This window comes from Brassica napus, chromosome C6, assembly GCF_020379485.1.
Source record: "Brassica napus cultivar Da-Ae chromosome C6, Da-Ae, whole genome shotgun sequence".
Classification (NCBI taxonomy): domain Eukaryota; kingdom Viridiplantae; phylum Streptophyta; class Magnoliopsida; order Brassicales; family Brassicaceae; genus Brassica; species Brassica napus.
Window position 1 is genome coordinate 1766212 of NC_063449.1, and position 19875 is coordinate 1786086.

The following is a 19875-nucleotide window of genomic DNA, read 5'->3' on the forward strand; positions in this document are numbered from 1 at the left end:
ACCTTCCTACCGTTAGATTGAGCCCATCATTTGACACAAGATAAAGCTTTGAGTTATATTTTCAACGCCACCGGTTTGAGGTCAATCAGCATCCTGTAGCAGAAGTTATACATGTTTTACGGAAAAGTGGTCAGTCTGCCTCGCGAGAGGAAGCTGTCGAGGAAATGAAGGACTGTCGATCGATATTGCATCATTGGTGTCGGTCGATAGTGATCCAAGAAAACAGGACAAGCCTGTTTCGTGACCAATTTAGGCCCAGAAGTCACCACATATTACCAATATACCCCTGGACGACCTGAAACCCTATTTTACTGTTTTCTAAGCCATTGTTGACGGCGATGCTTCATACTATTCTAGAGAGAGAGAGCTTAGGATTGGAGAGAGAGATCTGTACACCTTAAGAGAGGGAAGATCTTGAATTCCCTTTGTTTCTTTACTTTATTTTGTATTATTCATTTATTTAAGTATTATTCAGACCATCATAACCATGTTTCTTATGAATATGTCTGAGTAGTCTTATTGTTAGATTTAGGTTTCTCAATAGGATGATATATGTATTGGTAACTTGAACCGTTGTTAGGGTGTTTAGAAATATAGTTCATTCATCTAGTTGTGCTTAAAGCTAAGTTTATGATTGATCACCCTTCAAACTTAGATCTTAGGATTAATTGGGATCAAACCATTGCTTGACTCAATACCTGAAAATAACTAGAATGATCTAACTGACTAGATACAGACGAGAGTTGGTCTAGTGAGTTAGAGAATATAAATCAAACCTGTCCGTAAAGCCTTCTGGAAGAAGTATCGATCGACGCAGCGATAGCCCTGTCGATCGATATTTTGAAAGGTGTATCGATCGATATTCATAAAGAATTATCGATCGACACTTTCTCCTGATTAAAATACGAGAGTTGAGATCCGAGATCCAGATTAGATAATCAAATAGATTATACCTTAGTTTGAATTCAAGAACAATTAATATTAATAAACCCCTAATTTCCAAAATTAAGTTTTACTTATCATACCTGAGAATATACCTGAATCTAGCTCTTTCACCCAACCGTTAACAACCTCAAAACAATCAATCGAGCAATAAACTAGCTCACCAATTCATTTACTGCTTTAAAACTTATAAACCATTAAATCTAGATTTATTTCAACACCATAATCTATTGTGCAATCCTAGAGTCTTGGTGGATTCGATCCCTAAGTACTACATCCGAACCTCTTATTTGAGAGAGTAATTCACTTCTTAGGGTAATTTGAGTGATATCAAATTTGGCACCGTTGCCGGAGACTCTATCTTATTACCATTAGATTAAGTTTAGAATATAGTCTACATTTTGTTACTGAATCTGCTAAAGTTTTCCCTCTTTCCCTGCTGACACATGTACTTAAGATGGAAGACACGAATTTTGGCCCGAAATCGATCGACGCTCAGACAGCAACATCGAGCAACGGGTCGACACAAAAATTGATTGACGGGTCGACAGAAAAGTCGATCGACACTCCGCTACCAATATCGATCGACGCCATCCTGCCGGAAGCAGGTAAGTATGTTCTTACCTATTTCAATAATGGAAAAGTAGTTCTAGGAGATCAAAAAGGTCGAGTATGCAACGTATCAAACCAAATTAATTATAGACATAGGGCTCCAATTCCAATTGGAATAGCCGTTGTTTTGAATATTCCAATTCCTATTGGAGATTGCAACAGACCTGATCGGTTCTACACTAACAGGTCTGCGATCTGTCCTCCAGCAATTCAAAGAAAAGACTTTTAACTAAAACTCAAATATTTATCTCTAGTAAGTCAGCACCCCTTTCGTGGTCTTCCTCATGAAAACCCTTAGGCCATATCAAAGCACTTGAGGACTTTGTGTCTAACATCAAGGTGCATGGAGTCTCTGAAGACTACCTATTTTGCAAACTCTTCCCGCACTCCCTTGCTAGAGATGCGGTGCACTGGCTGAAACAATTGTAGCCAGGATCTTTGACTTGCTGGAGTGATATCAAAAGCGTCTTCCTCAACAACTTCTTCGATGATGCACGAACCGAAGAATTTAGGAATAAGATCTATAATTTTTCTCAAGGCACTACTGAAACTTTTAAGACTTCTTGGTTGAGATTCAGAGCCTACCAGCGAGAATGCCCACACCATGGTTTTCCCGAAATCCAGCTACTTAATATTTTCTTCAGAGGTCTCGACAGGACATACCAAGCGACTTTAGACGTTGCGAGTCAAGGGAACTTCAAAACCAAGACACCTGAAGAAGCTATGAGGCTCATTAAAAATGTGGCGTCTAGCACCAGTACCAAGAAGACTGATCTCGAGAGGAGGAAGAAGGCCGAGAATTCGAATGGAGACCAGATATCTGAGGTGAAAGAAATGTCAGATTCAGTTCATGCTTTTGTGATTGGAGATGTGCAAGTTCGATTTACCGATGAGAGTCAGACCTTTCTACGTGAAGGAAATGAAGAAGAGCATGTAGACCTCATCGATGAAACTGGCTTTCGCAAACAAAGACTTGCCGATCAGCAGCGAAACATGAGCTTCACAAGGACCTACGAGGCAGGACAGACTCATAGGAGCAAGCTGGAATCTATGATTGGTCAAGTTCTAAAACGCCTGCAAAAAATGAGTGCGGTTCTCGATGAAAGATTGGATTCCGTATATTCTGATTTACATAATAAGTTTGAAACATTGAGTGACCATGTCAAGAAATTGGATAGCCAAGTTGCGCATAACGCTGGGTTTGTTAGAAGAGATGAAGCATTCCTTCCTGGAAAAACTGACACCAACCCGAGACGCCAAGTTTGCACTGTGTTACTAAGAAGCGGAAAACAACTTTCCCTGAGCGCTGTAGAAATCACTTCTGCAGAAAAACCCCCTGAAGCTGAAAAGGAAACGATTCACCTCGATGAAGAAGAGGAGGAGTCGGAAGAAGATGTGGAAATCGATCAACAATAAGGGAATAATGTCGATCGACCGACTACGGTAAATATTGATCGACAGAATGAAAACAATGTCGATCGACACTCGAATCCTGCCACGCCGGTGGTAGAGAGAGTGTAAAGGACTTTGCCACGCTTTCCTCCTAACAAGACGCAAACTAAGCGAGAATTGGATAAAGCGATCTGCAAGAAAGCATTCGATAAAATCACGTTGGAAATGCCACTAAATGATGCCATAAAAATATCATCTTCGATTAAGAAATATGTAAAAGACATGGTATCCAACAGCTTCCCAGCTGCTGAACACAGTGTCATGATGGTTTCAGAGGAAGTAAGTGCAATAATCCAAGGCGAAACCCCGATCAAGAGACCTGATCCGGGTAGTTTTGTTCTAGATTGCAACATACGAGATAAGAGTTTTCCTCGATCCCTTTGTGACCTAGGATCCAGCGTGAATCTCATGCCACACTCTGTCGCGATATCCCTGGGATACGACGAGTTCAAACCCACCAAAATAACTTTGGTTCTTGCTGATAGATCCGTTAGAGTACCTGAGGGAATACTAGATGACGTGCCGATAAGAATTAACGACTGTCACGTACCAACGGATTTCATTGTGTTGAAATACCAGAATGAACCAAAAGATCCACTCATCTTAGGTAGACCATTTCTAGCTACCTCTGGTGCAATCATCGACGTCAAGGAAGGTCGGATATGTTTAAACATTGGAAACATTTCAATGACCTTCGATATGGAAAAACTAATAAAACAATCCTTAATCGATAAACAAGTCTCTTAGGTGGACGATATCTCTGAGTTGGCTGAAGAATCCTTCATAGACCTATGCTCAGATGATCCCCTGAAAAAAATGCTCACATCTACCGAAGAGGAAACATTTAGCATCGACATCAGAGCTGATGAATACGCGCGATTATTGGACGCAAGTATAGAAATAGCAAACGTCGATGACATAAAGGATGACGCTTCGGAAATCAACGTCGATCGATATTTAACGAAAGCTGTCGATCGACAACCATCCTATCTGAAGGAATGGGATCCCGAAAAAGCACCAAAGATTGAGTTAAAGCAACTACCCGCTGGACTCAAATATGTTTTTCTCTATAAAAATTCCTACCCCGTAATCGTAAACGCCAACCTGACAAATGGAGAACTTGCGTTGTTATTAAATAAACTGCACAAATATAGAAAATCCCTCGGATACTTTCACGAGGATATTCCTGGCATCTCTCCAGATCTGTGCATGCATCAGATCCACCTAGAGGACGATTCCAAATCGTCAGTGGAACATCAAAGAAGGCTAAACCCGAACTTGAAAGAAGTTGTTAAGAAGGAAATTATCAAACTTCTAGATGTTGGAATCATCTACCCGATTTCGGATAGCAACTGGGTGAGCCATGTGCATGTTGTACCTAAGAAAGGCGGAATTACAGTGGTTAAGAATGATGAAAACGAACTCATTCCCACGTGAACTGTCACTGAACATCGAATGTGTATCGATTATAGGAAGCTAAATGCTGCCACCAGAAAAGATCACTTTCCCTTACCCTTCATTGATCAAATGTTGGAAAGATTGGCAAATCACCAATACTACTGTTTTCTTGACGGATACTCTGGATTTTTCCAAATCCCTATTCATCCTGACAATCAAGAAAAGACCACCTTTACATGCCCTTACGGAACATTCACATACCGCCGAATGCCATTCGGTCTTTGTAATGCTCCTTCCACTTTCCAACGATGCATGATGTCAATCTTTACAGATATGATAGAAGATTTCATGGAAGTCTTTATGGACGATTTTTCCGTATATGGATCCAGTTTCAAAAACTGTCTCGATAACCTATGTAAAGTCTTGGCAAGATGTGAAGAAAAGAACCTCGTTCTAAATTGGGAAAAATGCCACTTCATGGTTAACGATGGAATCGTCCTAGGACATAAAGTGTCCATTGCTGGTACAGAAGTAGATCGAGCAATAATTGAAGTAATGACCGGATTGCATGCACCCACGAACGTAAAAGACGTGAGAAGTTTTCTCGGGCATGTCGGATTTTACAGGAGGTACATACAGGATTTTAGCAAATTTGCAAGACCTCCCACCTCCCTCCTCTGTAAAGAAGTTAAATTCGACTTCTCACCAGAATGCGTAAAGTCTTTTGAGGAAATAAAGGAAGCCTTGATAACTGCCCCCATCGTACAAGCACCTGACTGGAATCTTCCTTTCGAAATCATGTGCGATGCGAGCGATTTCGCTGTAGTAGCAATTCTAGGCCAAAGAAAAGACAGAAAGCTACATGCAGTTTACTATGCCAGTCGAACACTCGACGAGGCACAAAGGAATTACGCAACAACATAAAAAGAACTGCTTGCTGTAGTTTATGCATTTGAAAAGTTCCGCCAATACCTGGTTGGTTCGCGAGTCATCGTTCATACTGACCACGCTGCAATTAAATATTTAATGCAAAAGAAAGATGCGAAACCACGACTCCTGCAATGGATCCTTCTACTTCAAGAATTTGACATCGAGATTAAAGATAAAAGAAGAGTAGAAAACGGAGTTGCAGATCATCTTTCCCAGATAAGAATAGAAAACGACGTCCCTATCGATGATTTCTTACCAACTGAAAACGTTTACCAAACGGATTCGTTCATCGGGAATGTATGTCTCAGTTCCGAGGACCTGTCGATCGACGATAACGATGCAATATCGATCGGTTACGACAATACCAGGTCGATCGACGACGCCGAAAGTATGTCGATCGACGACGCCGAAAGTATGTCGATCGATACTTCAGATATTCTGAGCGAAGATACAAATCCCAAAACCCTCACCTTCGATATAAAAGTTAACTTCGCGCACAACGAGCCGTACCCTGACTGTAATTCCCCCGTAGATGAAAGTCTGCATCGAGAAGTGCATGTAGTCGGACAAGGTTCAAAGGACAGACCTTGGTACGCTGATATAGTAAACTATTTAGCTGCTGACATAGAACCCGAAGAGTTGAGAGGCTACACAAGGAAGAAATTTTTACGAGAAGTTAGGAGATATCACTAGGACGAGCCATATCTCTACAAACATTGCTCTGACGGGATATATAGACGTTGCGTCGCCGAAACTGAAATCTCTGATATCTTATTTCAATGCCATGGATCCGACTACGCCGGACATTTTGCAACCTTTAAAACGGTATCTAAAATTCTTCAGGCAGGATTCTGGTGGCCGACCATGTTTCGCGATGCTCATGCATTCATAGCACAATGCGACAGATGTCAACGAAGGGGGAAAATCAGTAAAAGACATGAAATGGAACAGAAATCTATTCTAGAGGTAGAAGTCTTTGATTGTTGGGGAATATATTTCATGGGTCCTTTCCATTCTTTGTACGGGAACAAATACATACTAGTCACTGTTGATTATGTATCAAAATGGGTCGAAGCAGTAGCTTCCCCAACAAATGACGCATCTGTAGTTATCAAGCTTTTCAAGAGCATTATTTTTCCAAAATTTGGAGTTCCTAGAATAGTCATAAGTGACGGTGGCTCCCATTTTATTAACAAAGTTTTTGACGGATTACTCCGGAAGAACGGAGTTCACCACAGAGTTGCTATGCCCTACCATCCGCAAACAAGTGGACAAGTAGAATTCGCAAATCGACAGATCAAAGAAATCTTAGAAAAGACCGTAGGAACTTCTAGGAAAGATTGGTCTAGAAAACTGGACAATGCACTTTGGGCCTACCGAACTGCATACAAAACCCCACTAGGAACAACCCCATTTCACCTACTCTATGAAAAATCCTGTCACTTACCGGTTGAGCTAGAACATAAGGCAGCATGGCTATAAAATTATTAAGTTTAAACATCAAACCAGCTGCCGAAAGGAGACTAATGCAGCTTAACGAGCTGGATGAAATAAGACACTTAGCCTATGAGAGTTCAAAGATCTATAAAGAGAAAACGAAAGCATATCATGATAAAAAGATCATCTCCAGGCACTTCGAACCAAATGATCAAGTGCTGTTATATAACTCTCGGCTTACGCTGTTTCCCTAAAAACTTCGATCTCGTTGGTCAGGTCCTTTCACTGTTGTGGATGTCAAACATTATGGAGCCATCACACTTATAAACGATAAAGGAGAAGAATTTACAGTGAATGGTCAACGAGTGAAACACTACTGGGCTAAACCGCCAATTAGCAGGCCTTTAAACTTAGACCTTCTCCCTGATCATAACACAGATCGGACCTCGAGTCGAGCTCCAGACTTAAAATAAGCGCTGAATGGGAGGCAACCCATTTCTAGCTTTAGGATATTTAGGATTTAGTTTAAATTAAAAAAAAATCAAAAAATTATAAAATCGACCGATGAGAGCATGTCGATATCGATCGACAGTACATCACCTGCGGCGACCGATGGTAACTCCTTTCCATCGATCGACCACTTAAACCGGTCAGGTATATCGTTGTAACTTGTTAAATTGTGTACTTATGCTTATTTCTCACCATAACTTCCACTAGATATACACTAGGGACAGTGTAATTTAAGTCTGGGGGGATGTTTACTGATATTAGTGTGTTCATGAGTCTTATAAAAATGTTTTCAAAAGAGTTTTATTGAGTCAAGAAGGGGATAATGAACTTTTTAGATTTTTGCTTGTTATCTAACCGTTCTTTAGCACCATTCTAGACTTACTGATTGCAGATAGTACTAAAGATACTAAAGTGGATCAACATGTCAACTATTTACTCTTGCTGAGATTGTTTGAAGGAACCAAAGCTAACCTCCAACACTAAACCTGACACAACTGCTTGTCTTGGGGCTTGGTATAAATGGGATCGGATTCTTCAAACAAGTCTGGAAGGTAAAGCCTTGTGTAGATTTATCACTTTTTCTCTCTCTATTTCGACCCTAGATTTATAGGTAGAGATATTTATTTTCAAAAAAAAAAAAAAAGAAAGAAAAAGAAAAAAAAAATATATATATATATATATATAGGTGTTAGTTAGGTGGAATCCGAACAGGACTTGGTGGCTACAACCATTAAGGCTTGCTTCATAAGGATTCTAACAAAAAGAATTCGAACGGGACTTGGTGGCGGCAATCATCAAGGTTCAATTCTTATGAATTCTTAGATATAGGTCAAAAAGAAGTGAACAGGACTTGGTGGCAACCACCATTAAGGCTTGATTCATGGAAACCTGTCCAATCTTGGTCAATAATCTTGCAATATAAGCAGACTTAGACTAAAGAGATAAATTAGTAGAGAGAAAAGATAAGAACTAACTTTTACCTGCAGATCCGGATACTTGTTTGAAATCCTTGCATCATGTGATCGATACTCCAAAGGTAAAGCATGCACTTTTATTTATGCTAAGAAATGAGGTTGGTAGAGGGGAATGTCAGACAGGATTTGCTAAGTTGTTGGCTATGTGAATTTGGTTGCTAAGCTAGGATATGGTATAATGTGCTTTTTTGATTAGGACTTTTTAGATGTGGATTGCAATATTGTAGAGGTGATGATTCTAAGTTTTAAATCATGAGAATCCCTGCTATTTTCAAACTTCTCTCAGAGAGACTGCTCTAGTATGTTTTGCTTGAGGACAAGCAAAAGAGTAAGTCTGAGGGAGTTGATAGACCATGGATTTTACCAATTTTTAACCATGGTTTATAAGTGTTTTAATATATATTTACTACTATATATAGTCTATTTAGAGTATTTACAGGTTCAGGTACGTTGTGGAGAAATATGGTGATTTTGGAGCATTTTGAGGTGCAGAACTGCACAGACGCATCAGATGTTTAGCTATGGATGGAAACCTTCCCATTGTTAGATTGAGCCCATCTTTTGACACAAGATAGAGCTTTGAGTTAGATTTCAAACGCCACCGGTTTGAGGTCAATAAGCATCCTGTAGCAGAAGTTATGCCTGTTTTACGGAAGAGTGGTCAGTCTACCTCGCGAGAGGAAACTGTCGAGGAAATGAAGGACTGTCGATCGATATTGCATCATTGGTGTCGGTTGACAGTGATCCCAGAAAGTAGGACAAGCCTGTTTCGTGACCAATTGAGGCCCAGAAGTCACCACATATTACCAATATACCCCTGGACGACCTGAAACCCTATTTTACTGTTTTCTAAGCCATTGTTGACGGCGATGCTTCATACTATTCTAGCGAGAGAGAGCTTAGGATTGGAGAGAGCGATCTGTACACCTTGAGAGAGGGAAGATCTTGAACTCCCTTTGTTTCTTTACTTTATTTTGTATTATTCATTTATTTAAGTATTATTCAGACCATCATAACCATGTTTCTTATGAATACGTCTGAGTAGTCTTATTGTTAGATATAGGTTTCTCAATAGGATGATATATGTATTGGTAACTTGAACCGTTGTTAGGGTGTTTAGAAATATAGTTCATTCATCTAGTTGTGCTTAAAGCTAAGTTTATGATTGATCACCCTTCAAACTTAGATCTTAGGATTAATTGGGATCAAGCCATTGTTTGGCTCAATACCTGAAAATAACTAGAATGATCTAACTGACTAGATATAGACGAGAGTTGGTCTAGTGAGTTAGAGAATATAAATCAAACCTGTCCATAAAGCTTTCTGGAAGAAGTATCGATCGACGCAGCGATAGCCCTGTCGATCGATATTTTGAAAGGTGTATCGATCGATATTCACAAAGAATTATCAATCGACACTTTCTCGTGATTAAAATACGATTGTTGAGATCCGAGATCCAGATTAGATAATCAAATAGATTATACCTTAGTTTGAATTCAAGAACAATTAATATTAATAAACCCCTAATTTTCCAAATTAAGTTTTACTTATCATGCCTGAGAATATACATGAATCTAGCTCTTTCACCCAACCGTTAACAACCTCAAAACAATCAATCGAGCAATAAACTTGCTCACCAATTCATTTACTGCTTTAAAACTTATAAACCATTAAATCTAGATTTATTTCAAGACCATAATCTATTGTGTAATCCTAGAGTCTCTGTGGATTCGATCCCTAAGTACTACATCCGAACCTCTTATTTGAGAGAGTAATTCACTTCTTAGGGTAATTTGAGTGATATCATCTTTCAGTAGCGATTGTTAGTGTGTTAAAAAGTCGTGTGAAATTGATTAAGCAAGTCTTGTAAAGATTGGTTATAGTGATTTCTAATATAGGAAAAGGTGTTTGTTGAATAATCATTGTCTCTTGATTTATCTTCTGCCTTACTATATTGTGTTGCATCTTGCACTTACAATTGGTATCAAGAGCCGGTCACCGACATCACAGGTGAGATCCGGAAGTGAAGATGGACATGATTGTCTCTGTGCAGAAGTCAATAATGTTGAAGGCGGACCAGTATGGTCACTGGAAGGTGCGCATGAAGCAATTGATTCGAGAAATCAATGAAGATGCGTGGAGAGATGTGGATACTGGGTGGGAGGATCCTACCATAGTCACAGCAGAGGGAACGAAGCCCAGGCCAATGGAGGGGTTGGAATGTTAAGAAGTTTAGAGGGGTAGGAATGTGAGAGATCTTGAAATGCGAAAGCATATCAGCAGAGTCTTTATTGTCTCCAATTTTGTTGAAAAACTAGGACAAGCATGAGGCTCATATCAGCAGAGTCTTTACCGTCCATCGTCTTGCTTTTATATAAACTCTCCAGCTTGAGTAAAACCTGACCATAATAATTAAAACTCGACCAGAACTATCAAGGTAGGTATTTCGGCCACAAGACAGTCCCGTCGAATCATTAATCACCTGGTCAATTTTTATTTTTAATTCTGGTCGAACCAACTCCAAATTGGCCGAGTGAGATTTTTCTCGACCAAAATCATATCGGTTCGCGAGGGTCTTTACACCCAATAGTACAATGTATGCATCAGAATCACCTACATTTCAATTACAAGTCACTGTTATAAAGATAGACAAATTTCAAGAAGATACAAACTAATTGTAGCGTACATAAATGAGATAACAATTTACCTACCCCGCTGGTGTTCCCTGTTCTTTTCCCTTTCCACACATCATTTGCGACACGACTTAGTAAACGTTGACTATTTTCCATATCGGTCTCATCTGGTGGATGTAGATTGCCTATACCAAAAACTATAGGTTTTCTATTTTCATCAACCCCTCTTTAATAAATATTAACACTTAACTACAAGTACCAATTGCTTTACTAATTTAATCACATAAAAATGGTCATTTTTAGTGGAAAAGTGAACCTCTTTATTAAATACTAACACTTAACTACAAGTACCAATTGCTTTACTAATTTAATCACATAAAATGGTCATTTTTAGTGGCAAAGTGAACCTACTACAACTCTAATAGTGAGATGTTTTATCCATTTTTATAGTTTTACAAAGGAGTACAAACTTTATGATTCAACCCACACACTTTGCATGGCCCAGTACCATAACACAAATTGTAGATCGGCTTCAAGTTTTAAGGTCATTTGCCAGCGTAGACAAACAAGTTTCAGCATCTCAGTCTTAAAGTTTTAAGATCATTTTTCACGAATACACTTCTTAAGTTTCAGGATCAATTTGACATGCACACTAAGCAAGTTCTTGGATCAAATGGTCAAAACAATCACAAATAATTCTTTCGTTTCGTACGTGATAAAACTAAAACTGACCTTATCCCCTAATTACAATTTTTTCTGTGTCCCTAACTCGTCGTAACTCACCTTATATTATAATCATAACATTACTTCAAAACTAATATCATAACTATTTATTTAAGGCATCAATGATTTTAAGTAGTGTAACTTTTAACAATCAAAAGTTATAAGGAACTAATATCATAGTCAGTTTTATCTGGATGATTAGTTGTTATGTAAAATTTAGTTGCAAAATTTATGTAGGTAAGTTAACCTTAACTATAAATTTATTGATGTACAATCTTTTTGCAGATATTGTTATTGTAGTTATTTTGGTTTAATTGTAAGTTTTTGCTTGTAGATATTTTAATAAAATTATATATTATCAGAATTTTACCATTATTTAATCTAATATGTAAATGATTTAATATTTTATAAATTTATTCAGAAGAAAATAAAAATTATGTATAAATTTTAAAACTACACTAAAATTTGTTAATATATAAATAGTAATAATGTTTAGTTATAATTATAGAATTATTTTCTATTAAATAATATTTATTTTATATATTATATACCGTAGTAAGATTTTCGTTTAATTTACATTAGGCTGTGGCATTAGAGATAAAACTAAATCATGATTAGTAAAAATTAGTACAGTTTTGATGTAGATTTTAAACTTTAATTATGATTAATAAAATTTGATGAAACGAGAATAGAGAATAAATAAAGTTAAAAAGGTAAAATAGTTCAACCAATTCCCACTATAATTTATGTTAATTTCGCAAAACTAACCAAAAAAAAATCTGAAATCATGGACACATGACGCACTCTACAGTACTAGTTATGGGTGGACATGGTTAAACTCTAGAACAATAACTCAGTTATTGGGAGCAAGAAACTAACGAAGAAGAATTTCACATTTTATTGGAAGCTTGAGACCCTCTCATGGGCAATAGAAAACATGTTACAGTTGTCGACGTGTCAGACTTTTGATACCGATTGTAAGGATCTAGTATCAATGATTCAAGATCTCAAACCATGTTCTAATTTTTTTAACTGAGCTGAAGGAGCTGATGAAATCTAAAAATAGATTTACAGAGTTCTCAATTGTTTTTATTCCTCACACTGAAAATGTAATGTTTGATTTATTAGTTAAAATATCAATTTTTTTTCTTAGGGGCCTTAGAGCAAGGTTTTTATCAAGTCTCTTACTATTAAAATATAAAAAAGTAATTAAAAGTACGAAAGAAAACTAAGATATGTCTCCTATTTAAGAAATGTAAGAGACATCTCTTAACTTAATATTGCATCTTGCTTCCACTTGGCAACTTCTAATTAGTTTAGCTATTTAATTTTAATTAAAATTTAATTATTTATTTATAATATACTAAAATAATGATATTTTGTTGTTACGTTAGCCGTCAGAAAGAAAAAAAAAAATTTGTGACCTTGCGCCGGTGGCTTCTTAAGCACCGGCGATGGGATCTCTCTTTTAATAGTTTTTTCTTCTTTGTTCTTTAGTCTTATAGTTTTATTTTGGATTTTTTTCCTTAAGTTTCCGGGGATATTTTCGTTTTCCGCCGGCTTTGGTAATCGAAGATATGTTCGTTTTTCTCTGTTTTATTGTTGTAATGTTTATCACAAATTGTTTAATGGGTTCAAGAGTAAACTTTTCAGAAGGGATCTCTTCCGGAAGAGCTTTAACCAAAGAAAAAGATTTATTTTTATTTAGAGAATTTTTTTCGTGTAGGCAACGCAAGTGACTGCAGTCCGCTGTGATTGTTTTTGATAAACAATATTGAATAAAAAAAATCTTAGAAAAAAAAAGAAGATATTTTGTTGTTAAGAACTCCATTTTAAGGCCATGATTATCTCTAAGAAACCCACGATGGGTTTTTTAGTTTAAAAAAAAAAAAAAAAAAAATTAAGAAGCAACCCAATCGCGGGCCGCCACGTGTCACTGGGGCCCGCGAACAGTGTAAGAAACTCACTAAGATCGGTTTTTAATTAGTAGTTTTTGTAACCGATCCTTAAAAGTTTTGTGGGGGTCCACGCACTAAGAAATCCACTAAAGACTCCGGATAATCATGCTCTAAGAGTCAATGGAATAAACATGGTCTTAGATGTTCTGTTACTGTATCGACCAAACCAAAAAAAAAAAAAAGACAAAAGAAAATCGGAAACCAAGACTTTGTTTCTTACCTGGGCTGGAAACACCTAGAACATCGTAAAATCAAAACTTATGTTCTTATCTTACCTCTGCTAGAACCAACTAGAAGATAAGACTAAATTCGTTCCGGACCGACCTCTATTATATATCTTCCCCTTAACCCAAGTAACTTAATCTGAAGTCTTAACAAGTTTTTCTTGTGAACCCTGCACAAGAGTCTGAAGAGCTAAAAAAATCGGAGATCTCAGGTAATTCTGAAAACGGACGATGTTCTTTTTCTTCGCTGGGGGATTAGGGCAACAGGTTAGGCAGGTGCTCAAATCCGGCGCCGGAAAATGCATAAGATGTGGCTCTGAGGCCGATTTGGTGGATTACGACAAAGTCTTGAAGCTTTTTTTTGTTCCTGTCTGGAGATGGCCCGGGAAAGATCATGTACTCCATTGTAGAGACTGCGATCTGTTTTTCTCTCACTCTCTCTCACCGCCGATTTCTCCAGCTACGTGCCGTTTCTGCGATCGAGTCGTAGAGCCTGAGTTCCGTTTCTGCCCCTGTTGTGGCTCTTCTCTGTGAATTTTGGTCTGTCCAGAAAGTTGTTCTTAACTCTACAAAGTTGATTTCATCTCTCACTAAAAGTAGTTGTCTAATGTATTTTACTGAAACTTTGAGTTGTGGTCTTTCTTGCAAAATCTTTAAGACTTCCCGTCTGTTTTGCTTGCTCATTGACTTTTTTTTTTGTGTAGTCGCATGTTTTTCTAGTCGATCGAATGAAAAAGGTGAGAAGTCCATTACTTCGGTTATTATGTACATACTCTGGTAGTGATCACCAAAATCAGTATCTACTCAGGGAATTATATTTTAAAAACTTGCAAAGCTAAAGGAAACTAACTGTTTTTCGGGAATTTGAAATTACTTAACATGGAAATCGCAATGGGATAATAATAATGGAGGAAACTATGTTAGAATGTCATCTCCACCAAGAGTTATTATACCTTGTATTGAACATCCTTACATTGCAGCCAATTTTGCACCTATAACTTGGCAGTTCGTCATGATTTGTATGCTACCCTTATGGTGCTCTCAAAAAGCGTTCTCGCCATATGACGCGTTATGCGTCAAGGTGTTGCCCAAAATTCTTACATTTTTTTTTTTTTTTGGTAAAATGTTAAAATTTATTATATTAATTTTTTTTTTTTACAGAAACAAGAAGAGAACTGGTAGCAGATATGCAGAAATGAAAATCTAACCTATGCTAAACAGAGCATCTAAAAAAGATGTAATTCCAAAACCAAAGAAGAAAAGTTCTAGAGGTGAACCAAAGTTAACGCAGCGTCGATGGCCCAAATAAGAGGTGTGAGTGGACTGAGATTTCGGTTGCCGCGAGCTCCCGGAGAGAAAGGCGACCCAAACTTTGAAGCACCGTGGACAGACCTACAGCTTCAGAGAGACCCTATCATCAACACCATCCAAAAGAAACACATCACGGAGCCTCAAACCCGTTCAACATCGCCTCACCGGCAGCACGAGGAGGAGTCCAATGATAGGCGGTGCCGTCGTTCGGGAAGTTGACTTGGAGATTGCCGCCTCCAACCCTCCCCGAGTACACCCTTTTAACCCACCACACAAGAGGGGCAGTGAGACATATCAGGCAAACTTCCTCCGATAAAGACGACCTTTGAACTAGTAAGAATACCGAGTACCAAACTAACCCCAGCCCACACCCACCAGACTGTACCTCTTTCGCTGAGACCACACTTCCAAAGATGACACCTTTATTGCGGGAAAGAGAGAGACCAACACGCTGCCACAGTCCAGAACTCGACTCTGGAAGACGGAGCTCACCAATGAGACGCGGATGAAGTCTTAAGAACTCGCCACGCGCTGCCACAGGCAACTCAGAGCTCGGGCGACAACACCAAGAGAAGACTACCTCACGCGTACCCACAACTGAGAACTAGCAGTAGGATCTCCAAGAGCAAAAAGAACAAGAATGACCATGAACTGAGACAATAACCCCAGCCAACAGATACAAACCTTACAGCAACAAACTGGAGGGGAGACTATGAAGAACCACTGGGATTGTAGCCTTTTCTGGACTCCACGCGCCATCACTCTCAAGGTCAAAACCCTAGATCCGGGAAAAACTGACAACAGCCACCAGTGATCCAAGCAAGCGGAAAAACAGAGTCGAAGCTGGTCCGAGCCGTAACCTCTCCTCCACCATGGTACCGTCGAATCATCTGAAGGAGCTTCAGCAAGGAAGAAGAATCCTGACCACCAACATAGCCGATCCCAGCGACAGACCCTAACACCAATCGTCACCGGCCCACCAGATCTACTACCGAACACGCCATTCCCTCCAGATCTAACGAGATTAAACATGGGAGCTAAGGAGGCGAACGAGATCCAGAGCTAGGGCAAGGACCGAAGGAGGAGGGATGAGTCAATGAGGCAAATAAGGAAAATACAAAGAGAGCCTCCGACGATGGTCTAAGGACCACCACCGCCGGAGCAAGGAGGTGAGTGGATTAGATCTAGGTTTTAGAGAAAAGTTGGGGAAAATATTTTAGAGAGAGAAAAAAAGAGCCTCGTCCTATCCTTCTATGTTCTTTTTTAGAGTCGATGTGATAGTTATTCACATCTTTGACATCTCGGCCCTTGTGATGTACGTATTTATGGTAAACCCACACATGTATTATTCGACTCGGGGGCAACACATAGTTTTGTGACCCCTGAAGTAGCTGCCCGGTTTTGGGATTGTTTTGTGGTTGACAGGATAAACGTGGCCGTCTTGACCCCCGCAGACCGAACCTTTCAAGCAGATCAGTGTATCAAGAATGTTCCATTGGTCATTCAAGGCAAAGAGTTTGTGGCAGATTTGTTAGTCGTGCCTTTGGAAGGGTACGAAGTAATCCTTGGAATGGATTGGTTATCGAGCTACGAAGTTCAGATCGATTGTGGAAAGGGAAGGTTGTTGTTTGGCAGAGGTAAACGACCAGAGATGGTATACTATGGAATCAGTCCTAGTATGACCGGGTCTTTGGTAGCAGCAATGAGAGTACAAGATTTGTTTCAAGATGGGGAAGTGTATTTGGTGACCTTATCGGTTAGTGGAGGAGCCACTAATGATGAAGTTAAGGTCGAAGACATAGAAGTGGTCCAAGAGTTTGAGGATATCTTTGCACCACTAAAGGAATTACCTCCACCTCGGAGTAATCCCTTTACCATTACTTGGGAGCCTGAAGCAAAACCTATAGCTAAGGCATCATATCGGATGGCACCAGCGGAGTTGGCTGAGCTAAAGAAGCAATTGGAAGGTCTATTGGAAAAGGGATCCATCCGATCGAGCTCTTCACCTTGGGGAGCTCATGTGCTATTTGTGAAGAAGAAGGACGGAAGCATGAGGCTGTGTATCGATTATCGTGGTATCAACAACATCACGATAAAAGATAAGTATCCTCTTCCGAGGATAGACGAGTTGTTAGACCAACTAAAGGGAGCTAGTTGGTTTTCGAAGATTGATTTTGCATCAGGGTATCACCAAATTCCTATTGCCAAGTGAGACATCATGAAGACGGCGTTTCGGACGAGGTATGGGCTGTACGAGTTTGTAGTTATGCCCTTTGGTCTCACAAATGCACCTGCAGCTTTCATGCGCCTGATGAATGAAGTTTTTTACGACTACGTCGATAAGTTCGTGATCATTTTCATTGACGACATCCTGGTGTATTCGAGAAGTAAGGAGGAGCACAAAGAGCATCTGAGACTGGTTATGGAGAGGTTACGGAATCAGAAGCTATTTGCCAAGTTCAGCATGCTCGTTTTGGAAGAGAGAGAGAGGATTTCTGGGTCACATAGTATCAGGAGAGGGCGTGGCTGCTGTTCCAGAAAAGGTCCAAGCCATACGGGAATGGCCTCGACCTACATGTTCTTATGCAAGATGTGGTCATGACCTTACACGGTTTACACGGATGCTTCACGAGTTGGGTTAGGTTGTGTTCTTATGCAAGATGGACGAGTCATTGCATATGCTTCATGACAACTACGGAAGCATGAGGATAACTACAGTACACATGACTTGGAGTTAGCGGCCGTGGTGTTCGCTTTGCGAATTTGGAGATCGTACTTGTATGGAGAAGAAGTGGAGGTATACAAGGACCACCAAAGTCTTAAATACCTCTTCACTCAGCCAGATCTCAACCTGCGCCAGCGTAGGTGGATGGAGTTTGTGGCAGACTACGATATAAGGATTCGCTACCATCATGGTAAAGCGAATGTTGTTGTGGACGCCTTAAGTCGAAGAAAGTTGGACGCAGATTTAGAGAAAGAAGTGGAGCTGTTGAACCAAGAATTAAAACAAGTAAAGTTGGTCGTTTTGGAAGGGCAAGCGAGCGAGCCATTGGGACTTCAATCGGTGAACCAGGCCAGCTTGATTCAGAGAATTCGAGAAGAACAACTTAAGGATGAGAAGCTATTGAAGATCGCTGAGGAACTCAGAGGACAAGCCGGGCCAAATAATGCGGGATATTACTTAGCGGAAGATGGAACCTTGCTAATTAATGGGAGGATCACAGTTCCTAAAGGACAAGGGATGAGAGATGAGATACTAAGGATTGCTCACCATTCTTTATTTAGTATCCATCCTGGAAGTTCGAAGATGTACCAAGACGTGAGAAGATAATATCATTGGCCGGGCATGAAGAGATCGGTAGCGCAATGGGTTGCGAAGTGTGAAACTTGTCAACAAGTTAAGGTCGAACATCAAGTTCCGGGAGGATTATTGCAGAGTCTTCCGATACCTCAATGGAAATGGGATTCTATTTCCATGGATTTCATCACTGGATTACCCACTGCTCCAGGTAGATCGAACAACTCGATATGGGTGATTGTGGATAGGTTAACAAAGGTCACACACTTGTTGTCTATGCGGGACACTGATAAAGTTGAAGTTTTGGCCGAGCTATACATAGACCAAATTTTGAAGTTACATGGTGTACCATCAGACATCGTCTCAGATCGCGATCCAAGGTTCACGACATCATTCTGGGAAGCACTGCAAGAAGCCTTGGGAACTAAACTATTCAGAAGCACGGCGTTCCATCCAGAAACAGATGGCCAAACAGAGAGAACCGTTCGGACCATCGAGGACATGCTTCGGATGTGTATTCTCGATTGGGCAGGAACTTGGGAGAAGCATTTACCGTTGGTCGAGTTCTCGTATAACAACAGTCATCATTCGAGCATATGGATGTCACCTTATGAAGCGTTATACTGAAGGCCATGCAAAACACCTATGTGTTGGACGGAAGTGGGCGAAAGAAGAATGTTTGGGGCACCTATCGTTCAGGAGACCATGATTAAGCTGGAGACCATTCACGCCAACATGAAGAAGGCTCAGGACCGTCATAAGAAGTACGCAGACCAGTCAAGAAGAGAGGTAACTTTTGAGATAGGAGATTGGGTCTATTTGAAATTTACTGCACAGAATGGGAAGGACAGATTTGGCAAGGTCGGGAAACTTGCGGTCAGGTTCATTGGTCCGTACAAGATCATCGGGAAAGTTGGTGAGGCAGCTTACCGTTTGGATCTGCCAGTGGATATGCATCTACATCATGTATTTCATGTTTCCATGCTTCGGAAACATATACGGGATCCAAGTACTGTTGAACCCGAGAGACTAGAGGAGTTGAGGACAAACCTTACGTATCTGGAAGGACCAATCAGATTGGGAGAACGGCGTATTCGGAAGCTGAAGAATCGTGAGATTTATCAAGTACAAGTGTTCTGGGGAAGACAAAACAAGATTCATGTTACTTGGGAAGATGAAGCGCGATTTAAAACCGATCACCCTGAGTTCTTCCGAGAGGATGCTGTGATGGAAGAAGGAGGCCCCTCAGAACCTTAGAATTCGAGGACGGATTCTGTTAAGGGGGGGGGGGGGGGAGAATGTAGAAACCCAAAAAAAAAAAAAAAAAAAAAAATCTTTTGGGTGGTCGAGTCGCGGATGATCATATTGTTCTTGTCTGAACCATGAGTCAAGTATGCCACTAGACAATGGTGAGGCAATATGGTTGATTTATGCAAAGGACGTTTGAAGCATGACACTTTTGGAAGCACAACA

At 39.8% G+C, this 19875-nt stretch overlaps 2 protein-coding genes across 2 annotated transcripts; both read left to right on the forward strand.

Moving 5' to 3' along the window:
• Window positions 1-13751: 13751 nt before the first annotated feature.
• Window positions 13752-14545, forward strand: LOC106381118. Its single transcript, XM_013820991.3, has one exon. It carries the CDS (start codon window positions 14025-14027, stop codon window positions 14325-14327), a length of 303 nt encoding a protein of 100 aa, XP_013676445.1. The 5' UTR covers window positions 13752-14024; the 3' UTR covers window positions 14328-14545.
• A 4502-nt stretch (window positions 14546-19047) lies between these two features.
• Window positions 19048-19659, forward strand: LOC125588274. Its single transcript, XM_048759542.1, has one exon. It carries the CDS (start codon window positions 19048-19050, stop codon window positions 19657-19659), a length of 612 nt encoding a protein of 203 aa, XP_048615499.1.
• The last annotated feature ends 216 nt before the right edge of the window (window positions 19660-19875 follow it).